Source organism: Eptesicus fuscus, chromosome 19 (genome assembly GCF_027574615.1).
Source record: "Eptesicus fuscus isolate TK198812 chromosome 19, DD_ASM_mEF_20220401, whole genome shotgun sequence".
NCBI lineage: Eukaryota > Metazoa > Chordata > Mammalia > Chiroptera > Vespertilionidae > Eptesicus > Eptesicus fuscus.
The window spans coordinates 12,346,111-12,370,489 of NC_072491.1; the positions used below are offsets into that span (position 1 = coordinate 12,346,111).

Here is a 24,379-nt window from a genome sequence, read left to right on the forward strand (position 1 = left end):
CAGCAATGAAAAGAACACCCATCCTGTGAGAATTAGCAGATGGATGGAAAGATTGCCTAATCTAAGTATAGGTTACCTAGTTAGAAATGAGGAAACCTCAGAAAATAGAACTATGCGTAATAAAATTTACTGTCAGGTTAGAAATCATTTCTTGATTCTAATTATGAAAGAGTGCATTTTCATTATTGAAAAAAGCATTTTAGACAAGGTTAATTCCTCTGAATCTGAAACATCCATAAAAATTACTTTTGTGGTAAGCTTAGCACTACAGAAATGTGGAACCTTTGGGGATTGGAAATTTATGCAGACAATCAAATTCAGGCAATTTTTCACCAAGCTCCTGACACTTGTAAGCACAGATCTTTTGCCCTCACCTGGGATTTTTCAACTTACCTAATATTTCACAATTGATCTTGCTTTAAATTGTTTGAGATTAACTATTTTTCAGGTAGAAACTGATATTAATGAAATTTAAATTTTAAAACTTGGTTTAAAAGCCCACATAATAAAACACTAAGACATTTTTCAGAATGGACAATAAATTCACCCGATTTCTGGAAAGAAAACATCAGTGCTTTGATGAATGTCAACATTTGATTATGAAAGAAACTGCTACAGTTAGCTCCAGTATATTCTGTCACTAGAAATCTAGATCTGGACAAAAACTTGACACTTTTATAATAAGAGATGGTCTTATAAGTAATATTTTCTTTGATTTGAGAAGGATATTCATCAGACTGTACATTACTGAAGAAAAAAATGTCTGTAAAAAATAACTCCCATGTCCATAGTTATCATAAAGTTGCACTAGAGTAGGCAGCTCATGGGACAGCATCAGTGTACCTGTGCAGTAGAAGCACTGCTTAGTAGAGATTTTCACATTAGAGGCCTGGCTCCAAGGCCTGACTCTTCCCAGCTAGCTCTTTGGCCTTGAGAACCTGATTTCTAAGCTGAGGCCTTAAGGGATGAGTAGGAGCTAACTAGTCCCAAGAGGAGCTAGTCTTCAGCAAAGAACTGGAGACAAAAGATTCACTCTCTTATACCTGGTCTGTTTACCCCATGCAGCTGTATGATCTTTAATTCAATCACTGTATATGCAATAATTACATTCCACTATTTTAACTAATGGTTTGCTTGATCATATGAAAATGAATGATGAGTAATGATTATGGTGGGTTTTTTTTTTAAGTTAGCATTTGAAGTAGAGTTAACGTCAAGCTTAGGTTCCACAATAGTCTTTGCCTTGAAGAGACTTCTCTTTGCTTGTGCACTGGACTGGAAGCAAGAGATACGTCCTTTAAGCCCCGATCAGATATCCATTTCAGCCATTTGTTTTTAATCTCGTCATCTATGTGTTTGCCCACACCCATTGCTGAAGCCTAAATAAACCCCCTCTATCAGTTAGGACCCGACAAGAAACAGAAGGCACACTCTGACTGGGTGATTGAGGAGAGTTTAATGAAAAGACTATTTACAAAGGTCCACGTGGGTAGGTTTAAGGCAGTGGTCGGCAAATCGCGGCTCGCGGGCCACATGCGGCTCTTTGGCCCCTTGAGTGTTCTAACGCCACTTCTTCAAAATAGACTCGCCCAGGCCGAAAACCGACTTCTGCGCATGGGCCACGAAGTTTCAATCGCACTGTACGTGCACGCCCGCACGTGGTATTTTGTGGAAGAGCCACACTCAAGGGGCCAAAGAGCCGTGGTTTGCCGACCACTGGTTTAAGGGATGGAGCTGGGAACCCTGGGGAACCATCCACTCTTAGGCCTACAGGATCCAGGTGACCGAGCATTATTACCAAAACGAACTCCGAGCAGGTGTGGTGAGTAAGAGGGGCACAGCAACGTATGGAGATACTGCCAGGAAGGAGTCAGGGGAATACGACCCTCACCTTCCTCTCCTGGGGCACCTCCCACTGGCCCAATCAAAGGACAAAGCAGCTTGTTTTTGTTTTGTTTTGTTTTGTTTTAATATATTTTTGTTGATTTCAGAGAGGAAGGGAGAGGAGAGAGAGAGAAACATCAACGATGAGAGAGAATCACTGATCAGCTGCCTCCTACAGTTCCCCAACTGGGGATCGAGCCCGAAACTCAGGCGTGTGCCCTGACCGGGAATCTAACCATCCCCTCCTGGTTTATAGGTCAACCCTCAGCCACTGAGCTACATCAGCCGGGCAAAGCGTCTTGTTGATATAGTCCAGGGGCAAAGCAAAGGATGGGGAAGAGGAGAAAATTGATCTAATGGGCGAACAGAACACAGGCAGCAAGCACACACTCTATTTGGAATTTACAGCTTCTTACCCAGTGACTCGTCCCAGGAGGGAAACAAGGGAGTGGCGTGGTACCCACTCTCAGGCTCTGAGCCTCCCTGGCAGGTTCCCTGGGTTTGGTATTAGTGAGATGTCTTCTGATGACCAGAACAACTTCCAACTTTGTTTCCCCTCTGCCCTCACCAACTTGGCTAACTCCCAGAGTATGTGATAAGCGAAGTCACACAAATTCCAGGCATTTAGGGAGCACAGGAATATCCATGCAGACCTGATGTATGGCCAGCCATGGTTTACAAGTTCTGTGATCATGCTAAATTCTGATCACCTGTGCCCCAGCTCTGGTCATTTGTTGTCCTTCTTGCATGGTCATTTTCCCACAAGGACTTGTTATCCCCACCCCCAAAATGCTGGTTCGTAGAAGACGACATTCTGGAAAGACAAATGGCTTAAGGTGTGTGGCTTTTTCTTCAGCAATGAAAAGTGAAACTCTGGTGAGTTTTTTGGAGCACTTTCATCTTTGAATGTGCCCCCCAAAACCATTTTCTTCAGGCCCTACAGAGCCCATGGAGGAAGTCACTGTCAGCTCGTAGTTGGTAATCCCGAGACAGTGGCCCGCACCTTTGTAGTGAGGAGTCGGTGCTCTTCCCTTCCCAAAGCCCTGATCCGTGCCTAATAGGCGGGGAGGAAGCAGAGAGAGCGCGTCGTGATGGGCAAGTCCCTACGTTGTTTCTTTTCTCTCCACGGGTTGAACCTTCTCCTACCAGAAGGTGATCGGGGCCTCCAGATATGGGTCCCCTCCACAGAGCTCCTAGGATTTGCACTCTCAGATGAACCTAAATTCCTTGGGTACCATTTTTAAAAACCTTTTGTCTTTCATAAACGATTCAGACATAAATCTTGAATTTGTCACCTATGTTTCTAGTCATCCCGTGATATAATCCAGGATTTATCCAGAAAATTCCTTCCTAGGGCTAAATTTATCTTTGCCTTTTCTCCCTTGGGTAGAAGGAATGCTTGCATTTTGCCCAAGTGTCTTTTTGAAGCCTTTTTCCATTTCCTTTTAGTCGGGGATTGAATTCTGTGTAACAACCCCTCCAGGGAGTTGGCCTTTGCGAGGGAGTCCTTCTCCCCATACACATTCCCCAAGGTTCCCCGTGCTCCTCAGGTCGCACCCTAAGTTCTGGGCTGATGTTGCCAACTCGGTCTCTGTGGCATGGTGCTTATTCTCTGAACCCCGGGCGATCTCTCCGCCTGTCTCTATCTCCATCTCTCTGCCATCTCTTTATAGAGCAGTCCTTTCCCTGAGGGCCCCTCTAAGCCTGTTTGAAAGCCACAGGTTGCAGCCCATTAGTGGGTGATGAAATCAATTGCAGTTGGAATTTTTTTTTAATAAAAGAATCAGTGTAAAAAGGACAAATGTTATATAACTACACTTATATGAGATACCAAGAATAGTCAATTTTATAGACAAAATAGGATAGTGGTTGCCAAGGAATGAGGGAGAGGGGATGGAGAATTATTGTTTAATGGGTATAGAGTTTCATTTTGGGAATTCTGGAGATGGATGGTGGTGACAGTTGCACAACAGTGTGAATGTACTTAATGCCACAGAGCTGTACAGTTTTAAATGGCTAAAATAGTAATTTTATATTATGTATATTTTACCACAATTTTTAAAATATCAGTGTCATATTTTCAGTAAACCTCCTACCCCCTCCTTCGTTTTAATGTGTACCAGGCTAAAATAAAAGCGTATTTCTTATTTTGAGTTAGAGTTGAAACATTTTTTAAATGACAGCGCTCTCCCAGCCTGGGCAGAGCAGTGTCTGAGAGGCAGTGTGTGAGAGGCAGTGTCAGAGAGGCAGTGTGTGAGAGGCAGTGTCTGAGAGGCAGTGTCAGAGAGGCAGTGTCAGAGAGGCAGTGTGTGAGAGGCAGTGTCAGAGAGGCAGTGTAAGAGAGGCAGTGTCAGAGAGTCGGTGTCTGAGAGGCGGTGTCTGAGAGGCAGTGTGTGAGAGGCAGTGTCTGAGAGGCGGTGTCAGAGAGGCGGTGTCAGAGACTGCAGTGTCAGAGAGGCAGTGTCAGAGAGGCAGTGTGTGAGAGGCAGTGTCAGAGAGGCAGTGTCAGAGAGGCAGTGTCAGAGAGGCAGTGTCAGAGGCAGTGTCAGAGAGGCAGTGTCAGAGAGGCAGTGTCAGAGAGGCAGTGTCAGAGGCAGTGTCAGAGAGGCAGTGTCAGAGAGGCAGTGTGTGAGAGGCAGTGTCAGAGAGGCAGTGTCAGAGAGGCAGTGTCAGAGGCAGTGTCTGAGAGGCAGTGTGTGAGAGGCAGTGTGTGAGAGGCAGTGTGTGAGAGGCAGTGTGTGAGAGGCGGTGTCAGAGAGGCAGTGTCAGAGGCAGTGTGTGAGAGGCAGTGTGTGAGAGGCAGTGTCAGAGAGGCGGTGTCTGAGAGGCAGTGTCAGAGGCAGTGTCTGAGAGGCAGTGTCAGAGAGGCAGTGTGAGAGGCAGTGTCAGAGAGGCAATGTCAGAGAGGCAGTGTCTGAGAGGCAGTGTCAGAGGCAGTGTCTGAGAGGCAGTGTCAGAGAGGCAGTGTGTGAGAGGCAGTGTGTGAGAGGCAGTGTCAGAGAGGCAGTGTCTGAGAGGCAGTGTCAGAGAGGCAGTGTCAGAGAGGCAGTGTCAGAGAGGCAGTGTCAGAGAGGCAGTGTCAGAGAGGCAGTGTCAGAGGCAGTGTCAGAGAGGCAGTGTCAGAGAGGCAGTGTGTGAGAGGCAGTGTCAGAGGCAGTGTGTGAGAGGCCGTGTCAGAGAGGCAGTGTCTGAGAGGCCGTGTCAGAGACTGCAGTGTCCCTGCAGGAGGAGGAGAGCCTTTAGGTCAGCGGTCGCTAACCTTGCGGACCTCAGGGAGGGGAATGTCAGTGTGCCTGTGAGATCCCTCTTGGGAACTAACGGTAAACAACGATTCCTATTAAACTGAATAACCAGCACGGGACCCTGTTGGCCAGCCAGAAAAGGGGAGGGTTCTATTATGAAGTGCTAGACTTTATGCTCCCAGGAGACGCTGGGCAACGAGATGGGAGAAAGTTCAGCTTTAGGAAACGGGGGGAGCGTGATGGCCAGCTCCCGCAGACGCCGGATGCGGGCATTCCCTGTCCCTGTGGCCTCCGCCTCGGCGGGGAGGAAGCGGTAGTTGCCCTGATGAAAAGGAAAGCAGCTGCACCCGATGACTTGATTGTGCGGCTAGGATGGCCAGCCTTTCAGGTGAAGGTCCTTAGCCACACGTTGTAATCTAGAGGCAAAAACGCCAGACGGTCTCCGGGCAGGGAGAGCTCGCGGGCTGGGCGGCGGGCAGAGGCGGCACTGCTCACGCCCAGGAGGTTCTGCGGAGCCAGGCCCGGGCGAAGCCTCTCACGGAAAGCTGGCAGACATTTGGCAGAATGTCTGGTGTCTGCAGCTCCCTCATTCACCAGCCTCTGAAGGTAGGAAGTACAGTAGGTTGTTAGCTAATGGAGGATGGCGGATAGCTCTCGGACGACCAGTTTCTGGGCAGTCACTAAGATCCAGACACAAGGAACCCAATGGCTTCCGGACCCACAACTAGATTATTTGAGTGAAGGCACAGTTCCACCAGGTGTGGACGCTCTGTGGTCCCTCCTCTCTCGGCGACTCCAGTGGGAGCTGGTGCGGGTTCCTGTAAGTGAAGAACAAGGGCTGGTGCTCTTCCAGCCTCGGCAGAGATCGCCTTACAGAGCTCAGGTGCCTTGACCGAGCAGACCCCTCACGTTGAGCTCCCAGCTTTCCCTCCTCACCAGCTTTCCCTCCTCACCAGCTTCTCCTCCTCACCAGCTTCTCCTCCTCACCAGCTTCTCCTCCTCACCAGCTTTCCCTCCTCACCAGCTTCTCCTCCTCACCAGCTTCTCCTCCTCACCAGCTTCCCCTCCTCACCAGCTTCTCCTCCTCACCAGCTTCTCCTCCTCACCAGCTTCTCCTCCTCACCAGCTTTCCCTCCTCACCAGCTTTCCCTCCTCACCAGCTTTCCCTCCTCACCAGCTTTCCCTCCTCACCAGCTTTCCCTCCTCACCAGCTTTCCCTCCTCACCAGCTTCTCCTCCTCACCAGCTTCTCCTCCTCACCCGCTTCTCCTCCTCACCCGCTTCTCCTCCTCACCAGCTTTCCCTCCTCACCAGCTTCTCCTCCTCACCAGCTTTTCCTCCTCACCAGCTTCTCCTCCTCACCAGCTTTCCCTCCTCACCAGCTTTCCCTCCTCACCAGCTTTCCTTCTCACCAGCTTTCCTCCTCGCCAGCTTTGCCACAGCCTCTCTCAGTACTCAGCTGAAGACCCGCACTCCAAACATCCATATGGTTCACCCCACACCATCCCGAGTTCCTTGTTTCCACTCTGGCAGCTCTTCCGACTTTCCTATCCGTGGGTGGTGGCTCTGTTGTATAATGTTTCTAAATGTCCACATATTTTATATCACCAGTTAGACTGTGAGTTCTTGGAAAACCAAGGATTTATTTCTTCAGTTTTTCCTGTCAACGTTCTCCCTAGGATACTGTAAATCACAGTGTTACTTCGCGAGGCTCCTCACGGATTGGGGAGCCACGCTACCATAACTGCAGAGCAGATTTTAGCTTTGGAAAGAAGGGCGTGGAAGACAGTGAGCGGCACGTGGGCAGCATCGCTTCAGCATGCACCGTGGCCGGGCTGCACCTTGCCCCTCACAATCCCCGGCTCTCAGGCTTCTGCTGGCGCATGTCCCCCTGCACACCAGCAGCCACCACCACCACATCTTCCCTCCTGCCGACGCCCTCACTATTCCTGCTAGTCAGAGTTACTTGTATGAAATGGTGTGAAGAGGATGGGCAAGTGAAGAGAGGGCCGTGCAGGGTAATGGTCCATGGGACCTGGGTTCTTCTGATCATGGTCAGGACTCGTGTGGCACTTCGTACAGTATTCAGTGGGTGTTCAGTAAAGAGTACTGAGCTAGTTCACTTGGGGACCTGGATGTAGACAATCTGCACAAGTGAAACATTTATGTGAAAACAAAGTATTAGGTGTTTTGAACAGCGAGTCGTGTTGATCTTAAAGTGAGAGTTGTGTTGATCTTAAACTAATGTGAGAGCAAATTGTCCATACGTTACATGAGATGTGGATGGGGGGGAAAAAGTTGGGTTGCAGGGAGGTGAGCATGGCCTGGGGTTTGAGGAATGGCTTTGAAATTTTTCTGCTAGTAGCTCATAGGGACTAATCACAGGACCTGAATGTTTAAAAACAACTAATTTATGTGCGTAAATACAAAAGATTTGATAACATTGACTATAGGATTATGGGTGCTAGCTTTAAAAACCCTATCGAAAGACATTTCACTTATATGATATTGGGAGATTTAGGTTATTGACCTTCTTTTTTCTCTTCTTTCCCATAGCTCTGCAAGTGAATCCGGTTCTCAGAGCACTTGCGACCAGCTTGTAACACCAACAGCCCTGGCTGCCTGCACCCGGGTGGACTCCTGCTTCACCCCGTGGTTTGTCCCATCTCTCTGCATTTCCCTCCAGTTGGCTCACCTGGAGTTCCATCTTTGTCATCACTTGGATCAACTAGGCACAGGTACTCTTCATTTTAGCATCAGCGTAACATCCACTTAATACTCATTGCTTTGTCTTGTGGGTTCTCAAGACACAATTCATCTGTTTTTACGCAGAAAATTTCTTGTGAGGAGGTAAAAAGTTTCGGAGGGGTTTCCATTCTGTGCACTAGAGTGTTAGTGATGTTTCAAAGTGCCGTGATTGCTAATCACTTCCCCACCCCAAGGTCCTCTCTGCGGACCACCACCCACACGCTGGTGGAAGGTCTTAGAAGCGGCATCATTCCCCCTAACAGTGAGCACTGGCAACGTTATTCTGAAGTTGACTTCATATGACAGGTGTGCCTCTTACTTTTGAGCTATCTTATGGACCTATTATATGGGTTATTAATTGTGTTGAACTGACATGATTTTGCATGTTTCCCCAATAGGAATTTTCAAACAAGTTACTAAAATTGCAGGTTTTGCTATTATTCCAATTAGATCTTTTTGAAAGAAATACATCTGTTTTTGTTCTATAGCCTGACCCATTACATTAATGGCAGATAGATTCCAAAAATGCTTGATATCACCTTATTTTAAAAGCATGACTACCTTCTACAAAAGATTGGCAACTTCTCCAATAATTTGAAAGAGTAGCATTTTAACAAGCTTGTACAGTCGGAGATTAAATTTCCCCACAGCCCCAAAGTGGCCTTTTATAGATTTGATAATATTACATGAATAATTATTCCTCAAAGCCTTTACCAAACCTTTTCTAGTCAATACATTTTGATTCAGGTATTAGGTTTTCAACCTACATGTAATGGAAAAAAGGGGAAAAATCAGATTAAAACTAAACACAGCTGCTGTTAAACATCTTGCCTTTTCAGCAAAAATGAAGTTCAACCTGATTTTTCTAACTCTCTGAGTCATGACTTTGCTTTTGAGATTTGGTGAGTAGATACAGACACTTCCAAGAAACTCTCCTCGGATATTTACCTCCTCTTCATTTTATTTCTTGTCTCTGTGATCAAAGTTTGTCTCTGAAACTGACTGTAACCTTTGGAGACAATATGTATTTAAGAGGCCTGCTGGTTGAACAAACCAGTTTTGCTTGCAAATATCAAATGGCAGTTCAAATATTGCATTATCTTCAGGAGAACGTTTAAACTTATTAAACATCCAATATTGAATTCCATCACCAAAAAACGAATAATTTAAACGTCATCTCTCTATTTCTATAAAGCACAGGCTTATCTCAATGGCTCTTTTTCTTGCTTGTTTTCCAACAGCTCCGCCGCCCTACCTACAGCCATTTGTTTCGGACAGAAACGTGCCACCTGAGCTGGAATTCATGGTCATCTCCTTCCGAGAGCCACACCTGTGTCTCCGGCAGTGGAGCAGCAGTTCCGTCTGCCAGGAGATCCAGTTCTCGGCCCGCGCAGACTGCAAGCTTCTGGAGTGCAGGAATGTGACGATGCAGAGCCTGGTGAAGCCCTTCAGCGTCTCTGGGCAGATGGCCGTTTCCAGCGAGGCAGCAGGAAAGCGGCTCGACTGCACCGTCACCGTCGATTCCATGTTTGTGAACGTTGGGCAGCACGCGGTCCACTCCCTGACCACGGCAGTGCAAGCTTGGCAGCAGGTACGTGCGTCCTAGGCCATGTGCACTCTGTCCACTGTGAGTTCTGCCCGGGCACTCTGTCATCACTTCTGATAATAAGCTTAAACTCGCGTCGGAGAGAAGGAAGAGTTTGACGGGCACCATCATATCTGGGACCTTCTCTGCTTTGGCTAAGGGATGCCTAAAAGCTTTGGAGGATGTGGGTTCTCGACATATGCATAGGAGATCATGCCCACATTTTTGTGACTAATGTACCACATCTGTGTGGAAAGTAACAGATTCCCAGAAAATTTTTTTCAAGTTTTATGGCTCTAGTTTGCCAAAGCTTCAGCTTAGCTATGTATCAAATTGTCTGAGCATCTATTGCAGACTGAAGGACCGTGGCGCGCCTCTCTGATAATAAACATTCCATCTTTTCGCAGAGGAAACGTGAGCACAACAGTGGGCTTACTCTTTCTCCTACGACGGTCTGCCATTTTGAATCATTCAAAAGCACTTGATAATGGATTTTAATTTGAATGTTTGGATGATGGTATGCTGTGATTTAAGAACAGATCACTTCTCTTTCTGATAGTCAGTATAATATTGTATTCCCATAAAGTTCGTGTTGCTGTGGAAGCTGAGGCACTTCCCACCTTTAAGTGTGTTTCGTGCATTTGTGTGGAGCTGGCTCCCCAAGAGAGATGGTCCTTCATCCCGCACTGACCTCACGTGGGAACAGCACAGTGCAGGGGGGAGGGGCCTGAGTTCTCGAGCATATGAATCTTTACGGGAATAAACTTTTCTGCATGTGCACAAAGACCTATACAAGACGAAGGAATTAATTACCTAACATGGCACTACAATAGCAAAGGGAAAGAAGATAACACATCTGTTTTATATTTTAAAATTCCTTTTTAAGGGCATTCCATGGTTTTCTTGTTGCAAAGGACATGCGTAAAATAAGAGCTAGTGTGATCTAAATCTTTGCAGCTGGTTCGAATAGCGATGTGAAAAAAACTTTCATGGCTCCAATTTCTGTTTTTTGTCATATTTTGAACAATGCATTTAATAAAAAACAAACCTAGAAAATATAAAAGAGTCATTGATAGAGGACTTAAACGTAGGATATTTTTGTCTTGGTATCGGGGGCCATTATGAGGGGACTCGTGTGTAGCAACTACTGCAAAATGGCCTCCAGAAATCCCAGTTCCCTCCCAGGGTAAAAATATGCTCTTAGACACAGCTATACATATAAATAACACAGCGCATAAATATTTAAATGTTTTAAACCACATCAGAGTGTGAATGACTGGCTAGCCCAGTGCCTTGAAGGAATATTCTGAAGGTTTTTTTTTTAATGGAATTGTATATTTGATTAAGTAGAGCCATATGTCACGTAGCATATTGCTGACAGGTACATTCTATGAATAGTTGGTTCTGATTTACACAGGGATTTGGCAATGTTAACATGAGCCACAAGCGGATATACTTCTGTAATTGTTGCTGTAATTTTCTTGTTTCCTCCCGTGTCAAGGGTACTTGCCACCAAGTTTTAATGTGGTAGGCATCTAACCCTGTGTATTCTAAAGTAAATACAGAAATGCACAACTTCAAAATTATAGGATACTTGACATTGAAATGGGCTTATAAAGGGTTATTAAGTTCATTGTTTCTAAAATATTCAGAATGTGGTTTATCCCCTTTAGAGGGGAAACTTAGTTTCCCAACTTGGATTTTATTGTGTGTATAGTGATCTATACAGTATAATTGTTACCAATGAGAAATATGAATTTAATAAGCAGGACATGTTGAGTTCTCCACATAGTTTTTATCAGATTCATCTCCGAGACAAGTCATTTGTATCCAGTGTAGATGGACCAGACAGATGAAGCATGAAATAATTTGGCCTTTCACCTTTAGGTCACAAGTTCAAGATTAACAGAAGCCTTCATTAGTGTCTGATTTCTCTGGTGGTAGTTTTTTGTTGTTTTTCTTTTCTTTTTCTTTTTTTTTGTAAATGATTAATGTCTTGTGGAACCAGCTTAAGGACCAAAATGACATTTGAAGTTTGCTTTTTATGTTTATGTCACATTCCCACATTTGAACAAAATAGCATTTAAAGGGGATTTTTATTTAAAAATCAAGCTTATACTCAGTCTTATCTTACACCAAAACGATATCTCTGTGTAACTACAAATGCCTGCACTACACTCCAACGCAAACCTTACATGTAAATAAGCCACCTTTTAATTACACATCTGAGTGAACATTCTGAGGTTTCGCCTCTGGAAGTCATATGAAATGTGTATGATCTTTTTATACCAGAATTTAAAACAGTCCAAGAAATGCCTAAGCGTGTTGCAGTTATAATGAGCCCCACGATGAAGGAGCAGTAGGGAACACAGCTCCCCGAGGACTGGGAGTATTCTTTAGAAAAATGTAAACAACCCCCTTGTGTTCTTTCATTTACATTTTTTCCTAAAACCCTCATCATTTATGAAAGGTCAGTTTTCAGAGATGAGGAAAGTAATATGATTTTTTTTTTCTACTCAAGCCCCATCTGGTCACTTAACCTCTGTGTCACCATCGCAGAGATCCCAGTTCATTATGAAAACTGAATTTCAACCTCGGGGTGTCTATCTAGGTGGGAGTTTGGCAGCATATCCTGTCTTCATGTTTGTGCTCTTGGGCCTAAAGGAGAGGGAAACTGTTTACAAGGAGAGCAGCTTGTGTTGCTTACATAATGCTAAATGGAAAAACCATTAGGACTAATTATACATGTGACTCCCGTTTGATTACAACCCTTATATAAGGTGCAGAAGGTAGGGTTGGATAGGATGGACTCGAACAGGAACGGGCAGGACACTCAGAAGAGAAAAACTGCTGGAAGGAAATTCATCGAAATGTTAATCGCAGTTAAGAGACTTTAAAACAATCCATACTTTCTGTATTTTCTAACTTTTCTACTGTGAGTATTTATTACATACATGCTTTTAAAAATTAAACTTCTATATTTGTTTCATAAGTTTTTATTGAGTATTGTATGTGTCAGGCATTATGCTGAGAACTGGAGGGAAAGTTATAAATAGCACAGGCTGATTCCTGCCCTTACGAAGCATGGAGTCTAGTGATGGGGACAATATGGAACCGATGGTCATACAAACAGTTCCTGAGTCCCAGCAGGGTAATTCTGCAAAGGTGAAAGATGAGTAAGATGCGAGCATAAAACAGGGCCCTGATGTGGGGAGGTCTCAGAGGCTGCTCCCAGGCCGGAGCCTGGACACAGGAGCCTGCAGGCTGAGTGGAAGGAAGCTCGTGGAGCCAGGAGGAAGGATGTGGCAGCAGGGGACAGGCACTGAGGCAGGAGAGGGACGTGTCGGGTGAGCTGAGCGTGGTCAGGATCGTGTGGGAGGACCTGCAAGGGGCTGTCGGAGCTGGGCTGTCGTGAGCAAGTGGAGAGGAGGTCGGATGTGGCAGGGCCAGGACGTCTGGAACCTGCTGGCTGGCCCGTGGTGAAGTCGCAGCTCAGGACTAAAAGCCGCAGCCCAGAGCATCATGGGAGACAGCAGATAACTGACATTGTCATTCCTTTGCTACTGAGCCAGGGGCTGTTTCCGTGGTTAGTGTGGCTGTCCAGCAGGGTGGCGCTCCGTGAGCAGAGAGGTTTGCTGGGAATGGCTGGGTGGTAGAGCGAGGGCTTGGAAGTCCTCGGGGGTGTCTGGAAGGAGCTGCCTCAGGGCCTCTTCACCAGCTGCAGCCACAGAGCCCTGCCCCCATCTGGGGACTGGCGGATGGCGAGGAATGGGTTCCTCCTCCCAGGATAACTGCTCTGGATGAGTTCTAGGTCGGGTCCTGGTCCGGGCTGGATTCAGGTGGGTTCACCCATCCACTTGGCTGCAGGCCTCACCATCACGTAACTCCCTGTGCTCGTGAGGGATGCATCCCCTTAGACTCTGCTCTCGTCGGTAAAACGGCAGATGACGGCGTGTGGCGTTGTGACGCCATTTACATCCACAGCCAGGAAACAGGCCAGCGGAGAAGCATGTTCCCTCCCATTGTCTGCAAGTTGATGGGCTGGTTTATACTTTTTTTCTAAAGTGCATCGTTTACTTAGCTTTTCTTTTTGTTTACCCAAAGCATACTTATTGTTTATTAAGCCATAACCTACCCAGAGTAAGAACAGAAGTTCTCTATCACTTTGCCCATGTTTTAATATAACAGCAACCAGGAGAGAGACCACTAAGTTGAAAAGGAGGTATAAACACAGGAGCCCATTACTAATCTGCTGAGCCGTCACAGGTTCATGGAAGACATTCGCTGATTGAAGACTATCAGCTGCAACAGACACCAACACCTGTGTTTTAGCTAACACACTTCTCCTGAACACTGCAGCTTGGCTTACCCCGACTCTGGAGCAGGTCTGTTTCGTGTGTGCAGCCTCTTAACAATAGAGGGAAAGTTGTGGTTTTATTTGCATCTCTCCCTGAGCACATTTACACACACACACACACACACACACACACACTCTCACTCTCTCTCTCTCTCTCTCTCTCTCTCTCTCTCTCTCCCTTTCTCTCTCCCTCTCCCCCTCCCTCCCCCTTAAGGGATCTGGGGACATATTACCTAAAAGATCCTTATTTCTGTAGGGTACAAACTGTGGCTTTGTAATTGGTCTTGATTGCCGAGTTGAGGAGGCCAGGAACACGGTAATTCTAGCCGCCAGCACTCTGCTCAAACACGTGCACTACCCAGCACAGCGTTCTCTGTAGGATGTTAATTCATTTTAAAATGTTCAAAGTTTGAGGGATCTCATTGTTCTTTTACTCCTCTGTGTCTATGATTTATTTTGCAGGAGTGTAAGTCAAAACATATTTTTGGACCGCGTAAGATCTCTTTAAGGTATTTCTGGTGCTTGTCCTGGAAGTATAGAGTACTTTGTATACACGAGCTAATGACAGCAGATCCTTGAGTGTTCCTGCGTTGTAACAATCGCCACTGGGCAGACAGCTGCCAAACATCTTGCCGTTAATCTGATGCACGTTGGCTTTCGTCTCCCTTTTCTTTCAGAACCAATGCCCTGAGGTGGAGGAGCTGGTCTTCAGCCATTTTGTGATCTGTAACGACACCCAGGAGACGCTGCGGTTTGGCCAGGTGGACACTGATGAGAACGTCCTGCTGGCGCGCCTCCGCCGTCACCAGTACAGCTGGCGCTCGCACAGGTCCCCACAGGTACGTGGGAAGCCGCGCCCAGCACCGCGCTCCTGAGGCCGGCGGGTCACTTGTTCGGCAGTTGTGTGCCTGGGTCCAGCCATTCCTCTTTTCGGGGTGGGTCTCCCAAGGACCCACGGAACCCAGAAACGTTGAGAGATGGGGGCACAGTGCTCCAGGCGTCCCTCGGGGAGGACGGTCTCCCGGGAGCCCGGGCGGTGGAATGGCACGGTGGCCCCGAGATGGAATCCAGACGTAGGTTTGGATCCCGGCCGGGTGTGACCTTGCTTTACTTCCCACACGTCAGCTTTCTCACGTGTAACACAGGGATAATAACTATTTCATGGGATGGTGAGGACTAAATAATAAATATGTATAAGGCACCAAACTGTGTTTGATAAACTGGAAGCATTATGCGTTGGGTATTATTATTCATTTGTTTATTCAGATGTTTTAAAATATATTTTTATTGATTTGGGAGAGAGAGAGAGAGAGAGAGCGAGAGATAGAAACATCAATGATGAGAGAGTTTCATTGATTGGCTGCCTCCTGCACGCCCCCTACTGGGGATAGAGTCTGTAACCCTGGCATGTGCCTTGACTGGGAATGGAACCGTGACCTCCTGGGTCATAGGTCGATGCTAAACCTCTGAGCCACGCCGGAAAGGCTGTTTATTCAGATTGTTATTGTGTGCCAAGCATGTGCCAGGCACTGGGAGTTCAAAGGTAATCCTCGCCTTCCGAGGGACAGCTCCCGTTCTGTGAGGAGGCGAGCCGGACGACAGAATACGCCCAAGGGAGCACTGAGGAGAGACGTACCAAAGGATGTCTGTTTCCCAAGCAGGGTAATTCCCTTTTCCTGTCACATTCGATGGGAATAATTAGAGGGATGTGCCCCGGAGGGATAATATGAGGGTGAATTAAACACAAAGATGTGGTCTTAAATGAGTAAAAGAAGTCCTAGGAAGTACTCTCAGGAATAATGTATTTCTAAAACGCGGGGTAATAAGGAAACTACTGTCTGCTTGTGATTAAAAGAAAGTCATTAAATTAGAGAACAAGTTTCCCCATCTGGGACCAGCTTCCATAGCCCGGCCTCAGAACATGCCATGCCCTCGGGCTCCCGCTTGCTCCCCCCGCACCCCAGTAGCTAGATTCTGATTTCTTCCTTGCTGTTTCATGAATTGCCACACTATTACTATAAAATTTGGAAATGTAGATACAGTACAATTCTTATTAAATATATTGTTTATCTAATTCTACTTAATTTGACAGGACTTTAAAACTACAAAAATCCTTTTTAGTAAGAAGTTCTTACAAATATTTTTCAAATGATATAATATTGCACTCATAATTTTAGAGTGAATGACATGCCCTTATTTTCAAATTTTCCTCTTGGGAAATTTTCGTGTTAGAGAGTTTTTAAGTCGATTGGTTGTTTGCCTCTTATAACATAGTTAAAGGGTGTTTTATTTGTTTGAAAATTAAGTTCCTTTTTATTTTGTTTCTTATTCATTGCAAAAGTGAGAACATACAGATATAGAGACCAAATTTAAAAATGACCACTTAAGATTCCAGCCACCAGACAACCTGGGTTAGTACTTGTTGCCTTTTAGAGTTCTGAAAGGTTTCCATGGTGACTGCATTCGCAGCAGTGAATTAGTGGCAGGAAGGAGGCCTCTGCGAAGCTGCCGCGTGGGCTACCGTCCACTTGTAAATGGACAAGCAAGGGTCCGGGCGGCCTGTCTCTACTTGAGCCAGTTAAGCAGAGACGGGGTTGAATCCTATATGAGCATTTATTCCAGTGACGCCGGCCGTATGGGAGAGCAGCAGGTCACCCTAGAAATTCTGCTCTGACCCCACCCCCCACCTCCCACCTCCCACCACCACCCCCACCCCGCCAGTTGTTCTACACACGAGGGAGAAGATAGCTACATGCAGCTGGGAGCTGCAAGTGTAACAGGGAAAGGGGAGGGCGGAGTCTCCAGCCCGGCCTTCAGGAGCTCAGAGTCCGATAACAAGGTGGCTAATCTTCTGTGATGTCACAGCCAGCTCAGCCCGTTCCTGGGGCCGGAGAAGGGTCAGGGTTCCGGAGAAAACCTCCCGGAGCGGGTCAGGGTCTGGGCACGGCAACCAAATCAGATGCAACAGTCACCTGTCCTTGGTCTGTTCTCAAAAATGTATTTCTTTCCTGAGTCATGGACCCCTCGAGGCATCTTGCCTTTTTACAGCCTTGCTTCATCCTCCAGTTTCCCAGGGCGGTAAGGACACTTCTCCTCTACAGTTAGTAAGGTGAAGAACGATTAGACAGCGGTGGCTCTAGTCTCGCTACATGCCCTTCCCCACTATCACACTGACTGTACCTGTCGCCTGGCCCCCCATTCACACACAGCTGCAGGACTCAGAATGTGAAGCAAAAAAAAAAAGAAAGTGAAGTAGAAGAGGCTTACTGCCCCTCACAGTCCCCTAAGATGCAGACCATCATGGCCCTGTTGACCCTCAAGGTTCCCCGGACACAGGAGCCCACATGGGAAGGGTGAGCGTGGGAACAGCTGGCTCGGTGGTGGTATGAGCCGGCTATTCTGATGATCGCCCTTCATGTGATGGGCATACAGTTGTGGGTGGAAGGAGATCAACGGGAAAGAATGGACAGCCACCGCCTCCTCAACACCTTTCATATTAACGCTCTTGCCCTTTTTCGAGGTCTTTTTTGTACTTATTACTAATTTTGTTTTCACAGTATCCCTGTGTGGTTTGTGTTATTTGTTATGCGTATTTTTAGGCAAGGAGAAAACTAGAAATACTAAGCTAAGATAGCAGTAGAGTTGGCACCCCATATGTTTTCATTCTCAATATAGTGTTATTTTCAAAACGTTGTCAAACTCTCCTAGGTTTTGGCAGCTTGAATTGTCTGTTAGGATAGCCAAGCTGTGAAGCTTTAAAAGAAGGGCTTGGAAATCACTGTCTAATACTCCACTTTTAAAGCTAGACTAATGGGGTTCTTAGTCCAAGTAGGAGCCCTTACAAACCTTAACTGTATTACCAAAAACAAATAATTTTTAATGACAAACTGGAGACATAAGACAGGTGTCTATTAAACTTTTTTTTTTCTTTTAAATCTGTAACTGCAGCCTCTGGACACAAATTTTAGAATGAGCTGTGTTCATTATAATCTTAGGCTAAACTTAGATCAGATTTCAAAAAAAAAAAAAAATGACAACAAGCAGCAAAACACAGTGTCTCTCTCCCACAGCCACATATGCTGAAGGAAGTGTGTTTTAGGATCCTCTGAAGCCAGAGGTCTTACTGGGCCCGTGGGGTCTTCATGGAATTCCTTCCATCCACAGTCACAGATTCCGCCGTGTTCTAATGAGAGGTTCCATCTGAGGATCAGGGGAAACTAGCCGCTTAGCTTCACACCGCACCTGGAGGTAGTCCGAGCCTCGCAAGTGAGCAAGCTGTTCTCTTTTCCGGGCTCCAGGTCACATCCTGCATCGCCCAGCAGGCGTGGTTTCAGGAACATTTGTGTCTGCTGTTTATGCTGCCTTGGGTGTTAGTCAATTCATAGTCGCAGGGAGGATTTCTCAAGTTCACAGAACGTCACTCCACCAAACAATGCAGCTTAGATTGCAGGGATCAAGAGAGGGGCAATGACACCTGGAAAGGTTTCAAAGAGGTCAGCATGCCGTGGAACCACACAGGAGGTTGCTAACAACAGTCAGTCCCAGCAGGATGGGAAGAAACACGGACACAACCAATGCCAGAAATCCAAAGCTGAAAAACCCTTTAGAAATGAAATGTTAAAGACTCTCCTTAGAGTTTCCAGCACACGCTCTGAGGCAGAGTCGCTTAAAATGCTGGGTATCCCACAACAGTTGCTTGCCTAAACAGTCAAAGGAAGAACAAAACTATTTCCTAGGGAATAATTGAACCTCTTCAGCCGCACAGCCATATTTGCCACGACAGAGGGCCCTAAATATCCCAGTCCAGTAGACTTCAGATGAGGTTGTATGAGAACAAGAACCAGCGAGGTCTTCAGAGAAGTGCTTCACATTCTATAGAGTTCACATAGGGACCAGAGTGTGAGTGTATGGCAGTTCAGAGTCAAGGGAAGCTATGTTTATTTACCAAACCAAGTACAGTGACATTTCCATCAACTGGGAGGATTTGTGTATAGTCTGTTCAAGTTAATGTCCTTTTCTTTTTTTTCTTTAGTTCCTTTTTTTTTTTAACTTTATTGTAAACCACTGACCCCTTCTAGCCCACCGCAGCCCTTCACAGTATTATCTGTGTCCATGGTTATGCATATATACATACAAGTTCCCGCCCACCCCGCCTTCCCTCTGAGTTCAAGTCCTTTACTGGTTAATAGAGAGCACTGTTGGCTAGTTAAACTGCTTGAAATAGGAATGCTTCTACTTCACACATAAGGAACTACATTTGCTTTTACAAACCCTGTGACATGCACAATGTATAGATTGTACATTGTTTTTGGAACTGCAGAATTCCAAATCTCAGTGACTTCATGTTAGTAATCAAATCACCAAGCAGGGTGAAAATGTGCTATAGACAGATCTAAGGAAAATAATAAAATGTTGCTTCAAAATGGATACCCTAGAAAGTTTCATAAGCTCATGAAAAATGGCAGGTATTTAAAAATGCAGAATATAACAAGGTAAGAATTAATTTTGAAGAGCAGCAGAAGCACCATTAACGCATCGGACTTAGTGGAGGAAATAGAAAGCTCACATTGCTTTAACTCAGAGGCCGGCATCCGTCTCCCGTGTGGGCTCTCAGGGCCGCAGTCTGCGTGGCAGCTACTCGGCTCTGCACAAAAGCAGCCGTAACGAATGAGCGTGGTTGGGTCCAATAGAATTTATTTATAGACGGTAAAATTTGAATTTCAGTAATTTTCACACATCACGAAATATTCTTTTGATTTTTTTTTCAACCATTTAAAAATGTGAAAGCCATTCTTAGTATGAAAATAGACGCTGCACCAAATTTGGCCCACATGCCACAGCTTGCCAGCCCTGCTGTAAGGCCTCCCAGTTAACAGAATTCAATACACTAATGGCTTGATACTAAATTATTTTTACTCTGATCTAAATGGTATTCCTGTCACTTGAAAACTTGGTAAAATGTTTCAGAAACTAAGGAATGATAAGTAACAGTTTATACCTAACACATATAATCAACCTGTACTTACTCCATAATAGTAAAATATTTTTATTGTACTCCTTCTAGGCCTGTATAGATCAAAAGTTCTCCAGTTCTCTTTTTGTATGTAAAAAATATTTCAGAGTGAACTCTGATCATTTTTCTCTTATCTAAAAGGGAAAAGAATGGATTTTGAGTATTATCTACTTATTTTATGGTAATCCCAACTGGCAGTTTCATTAACTAGATTATATTTCTTACTCAGTTACCACTCTCCTTATTCATTTAATAAGTGTATGTACTCATATGTCTAGAGAAAGGCATTCCTTGCCACAGTCACAATTTGGAAAATGTAAAAGCAGACTTAGGGAAGGAAGTACACTGTGTTGACAAAACTGTTCAAACTGATGAGTTTTTTCAAGTGTTTACCTCTTCCATTACATTGTACATGGCATGCATGTTACAGTTACTTAGAAGGCATTCTTACACATTGAAGGTGGAATGGAATTAATGCTTCCTTTCTAGAAAACAATTGGTAAGAAGAGTCAAAGCTATTAAAATGATCATAGCCTAGTCTCAGGAAATAATTCAAATTAAAGCAAAGTTTTATACATAAAAATGTTTATCACAATTTAATTTTTATAGTATCAAAAAATTAAAAACCATTATGTTCACTTCGAGGAAAATTAAGTAAAAGTCTGGCATATCTATAAGATTAATTATTATGGGACCTCTAAAGTTTTACATTGAAAGGGGAAGCTCTACCATATTACAGCAGTCAGAAAAGCAGAATAAAGGTTCTGTATTTACAGAGTGGCCCCAACAATATATGAACAAAGGCAAAGAAAAGGACTAGAAGGAGATACGTGAAACGGTTACCAGTGGTTGCCTCTGAGTGGTGGGTTAAGGTGATATTTTTCACCTTATTACATTTTTATATACTTCTCAACTTTTTAAACAAGGGGTATAGATTATTAAATCGGAGAGAAGTTAATTTAAGCATCCTGGAAAAAATTATATGCAGACTAAGCCAGTGGCAAGTGTAATGATATATTAATTAAATAATTAATTAAATAATGTTTTCTTTCTCCTCATCTGAACTATTACAATAGTTTTTCTCAATTATTCTTTTAGCTACAGCTTTGCCCCATGCTAGTCTATCTGCAGACTACTTCTTGAGTAATGTTTTGATTGTTACATTTTTCTGTCCAAAATTTTTCTCAGCCTCCCCCACCATCTATTAAATATTTCTGAATTACATGGCATCTAAGGCCTTCCTCAGTCTACTCACAAGCCCTCCTGTTTGCCATTATTTCTCTTTTGCTTATTATTTAGTTTCCCTCCCTCCTGTTCATTTGTAAATATGTAATTTTCTTCTAAGAAACTTATTGTCCAACTAGAGGCCCAGTGCACGAATTCGTGCACAGGTGGGGTCCAGCTGGCCCGGAGAGGCTGTGGCCGGTTGGCAGGCCAGCCCCGCTCTCTGGTCAAACACCCAGTCGAGAGGACAATTTGCATACTAGCCTTTTATTATATAGGATGAGGGAATCAGAACAGTAAACAAATTATTATAGACATGATCAGTATCAGAATATTATTGCAGTAGTTCTAGACAGGGAGAAATGATGGGAATTGAAGTAAAATACTAACGAAGGGAAGAAAAACGAGATAATTCTGGGTGGGCCTAACCTAATCAGGTAAAAGCCCTAAAAGAGCAATTGGCCCCTTTTGTGAGGCGAGAGAGACACACAGGCTCCTGCTGGCCTTGCAGAAGCAGACTGCCTTGTTGTGACTGCCTGTGCGGAGGGCCATGGGCAGGACACTGTGGGAAGCCCCCAGGACTTAAAGGAGGCCCTAATCATATATCCACAGGCAATAAATTTTGCAACAGCCTGAGTGATCCTGGAAGGGGATACTTCCCGAGTCGAACCTCTCACTAATATGAATATACCTGGGTTCCACCCCTAGGGTTAGTTAGCTGTGTAAGATTGAGCAGTTTCTTAATTCCTTGGAGCTTCAACTTCCTCTTCTGCGAAAATAAGTGAATATCTCATGAAACAACATAAAGTGTCCAGTAAAGAACTCGGCTCTCTGTAACAAAAGGTTCCTTTCCCTTTGCCCTTTCTTACCAGACGTCCAAGTGGCCATTGAACTTAAGGGTCAGGGGCTCAAAAGAATAGTATGGCCTAGAGGTTAAAAAGTTGGCCTATCATCAGTGCCTACATAGCAGTGGATAGAGAGGAAAATGCTGAGGAGAGAGTGCCAGGAGGACTTGATTAGTTATCTCTTGCTACACAACAGTGTACAGTGGTGGAAGGCATCAGGTAACTACTGTAGACACTCCCTTTCATAAAAGGAGGAAATGGGAGAAGTAGATCTGAAATCCAACCAAATTAATGTTGGAAGTTTCTTGGTTAGAATCATTCATACTTCTGCTTGGGAATAATTGTCTGTGGCTCATGGCTTCAGACTCTTGGCCCAAGCCTCTGAGTCATCCATCCTTTTCCATGGAAAGTATCCTATGTTCACACGTCATTGTTTTCTCAGGCTGCTTTCAGTTCCTAGAATTTTGAAGATTCAAAGACTTCTTTACATTTTGTACTGTCTTTGTTTCTTTCCGTCTAAATTGGCAGTGTTTCTGCCAATATAATTCTTTAAACAATTTTGTGGGTTTCTTATTAATTTTTCTTTTAGCTTTTCTTAATTATTTTTGAATTAATTAACTGCTTAAGTTAAACATAACAAAATACTATGGGGCTTATAAATTTCATAGAAGTTAAATATATGGCAACAATAGCACAAAGGACTTAAAAGAGGATAAAAATTTATATTTTTGCAAAATACATATTGTTCATATTTTAGTTGATGTCCACCATTGATATTTGTTTTCTATTTGTCCCATCTCTTCTTTGTTCCTTTGCATTTTTCTTCCTTCTTTTGAATAACTGAGTATTTTTTAATATTCCATTGTCTCTAAGAAGAATTATGCCTTGAAAATCTTCATCAGCATTATTTATATTCTCTCTGCTTATGTCTTAATTACCAGCAATATGCTGAATCTTACTTACTTATTACTGACTGGGCCATATTACTTGCCTTTTAGTTTTTTATGTTTTCCCATCACCATTTTACCCTCCATGGCCGCCTCCACCTCCAGCCTAGAGAAAATCACACCCATCTATCTCTTTAAGATCATTCTTTCTCTACTTTGAGATTCTGCTGACACTGTTGATGGACATCACCCTTACGTGGCTTAGAAGCCCTATGGTTTAAATAGCTCATCAAGACACAGATTTAGATCTTTCTGAGATCTTTAACAGAGGGCTTACAGCCACTTCCTTAGCTTCATTCCTAGACCATGCCCTGGATATGGTTTTTGCCTGGAAGCCATTTCTTGATTTTAGCCTCATTTGCCATCTGGAAATCTGGGAATTTTGAAAATTAGCGAATCTTGGATCTTTATTATCTGATAGTTCTCTTTTAAGATTATATCGCCCCTCTTGGACTTTTTAATATAAGCAGCAGATGAAAACCAGGGGGCATTTAGGCATTGCCTGGAAATCTCCTTAGCTAGATCACGTGGTTTCTTAGGCACACTTTCTACTTTGCATGTGATCGTGTTGCTAGACTCTCTGCCACTACATAACAAGGATCCCTTTTCCTCCAGTTTCCGACAACATTTTCCTAAAGTCCTCACTGGCAGCCTCCTCTAAGGCCACCAAGTTCCTGTTAATATCTTTGAAGCACCTTAGACACCAACAGCCCCCAAGTCCTTCCAATTTCTGCCCACCTGCTGCTCCAAAGCCCTTCTACATTTTAGGCTTTTGTTACAGTGCACCCCACTTGCAGATACGAAAATATCAGTTACATACTGCTGTTTCACAAGTTACCCTAAAACTTTGAGTACTAAAACAACAAATATTTATTCTTAGTTTCATTAGCCAGGAGTTTGGGAGTGGTGTCACTGAATGGCTCTTGAGTTCAGAGGCTCTGATAAAGAGGTAGTCAAAACATCAGCTGGAGCTGCCGTCATCTAAGGGCTTGGCTGGGCTGCAAGACCCATTTCTAAAATGGCTCGGTCACATGGGTCTGGGCAGGAGGCCTCAGCTCTTAGCCTCGCAGGTCTCTGCATGGAGGTGCTTGAGTATTCCCAGGATGTAACAGCGGGCTTCCCCCGGACCAAGATAAAATAAGACAGAAGCCACAGTGTCTTTTATGACCTAAGCTCAGAAGTCATCCATTGTCATTTCTATAATATCCTAGTGGTTGCACAGACCAGCCTTATTCAGTGTGGAAGGGACTACACAAAGGCACAGATAAGAGGGGCCAAAGGTCATCGTGGCTGTCATGGAAGTGGGCTGCCATGAGGACTAATGGTAGAATGTAGGGTTTAGGCTGAGGAGTGGGGCCCACTGAGCAGGAATAAGTGGTATGAGAAAAACCAAGACATAGCAGGAAAACTAGGACATGAAGGTGTTCTAAACACTTCTGAAAAATATCTAGGGGTGTAGAATTGTCAGTGTGTCAGATGCCATAAGGAAACTCAGTGAGACAAGAACTGAAGAGACCATTGTATTTGGCAATTGG

General features: G+C 44.6%; 1 protein-coding gene across 1 annotated transcript in view; it reads left to right on the plus strand.

The window, feature by feature from the left end:
• Positions 1-24,379, plus strand: part of VPS13B (vacuolar protein sorting 13 homolog B) — a 593,664-nt gene that overhangs the window by 496,094 nt on the left and 73,191 nt on the right. The window contains exons 41-43 of the mRNA XM_008148507.3: positions 7,682-7,863; positions 9,115-9,464; positions 14,493-14,654. Of these exons, the coding sequence (XP_008146729.2) occupies positions 7,682-7,863; positions 9,115-9,464; positions 14,493-14,654 (694 nt within the window). The remainder of the gene's footprint in view (positions 1-7,681; positions 7,864-9,114; positions 9,465-14,492; positions 14,655-24,379) is intronic.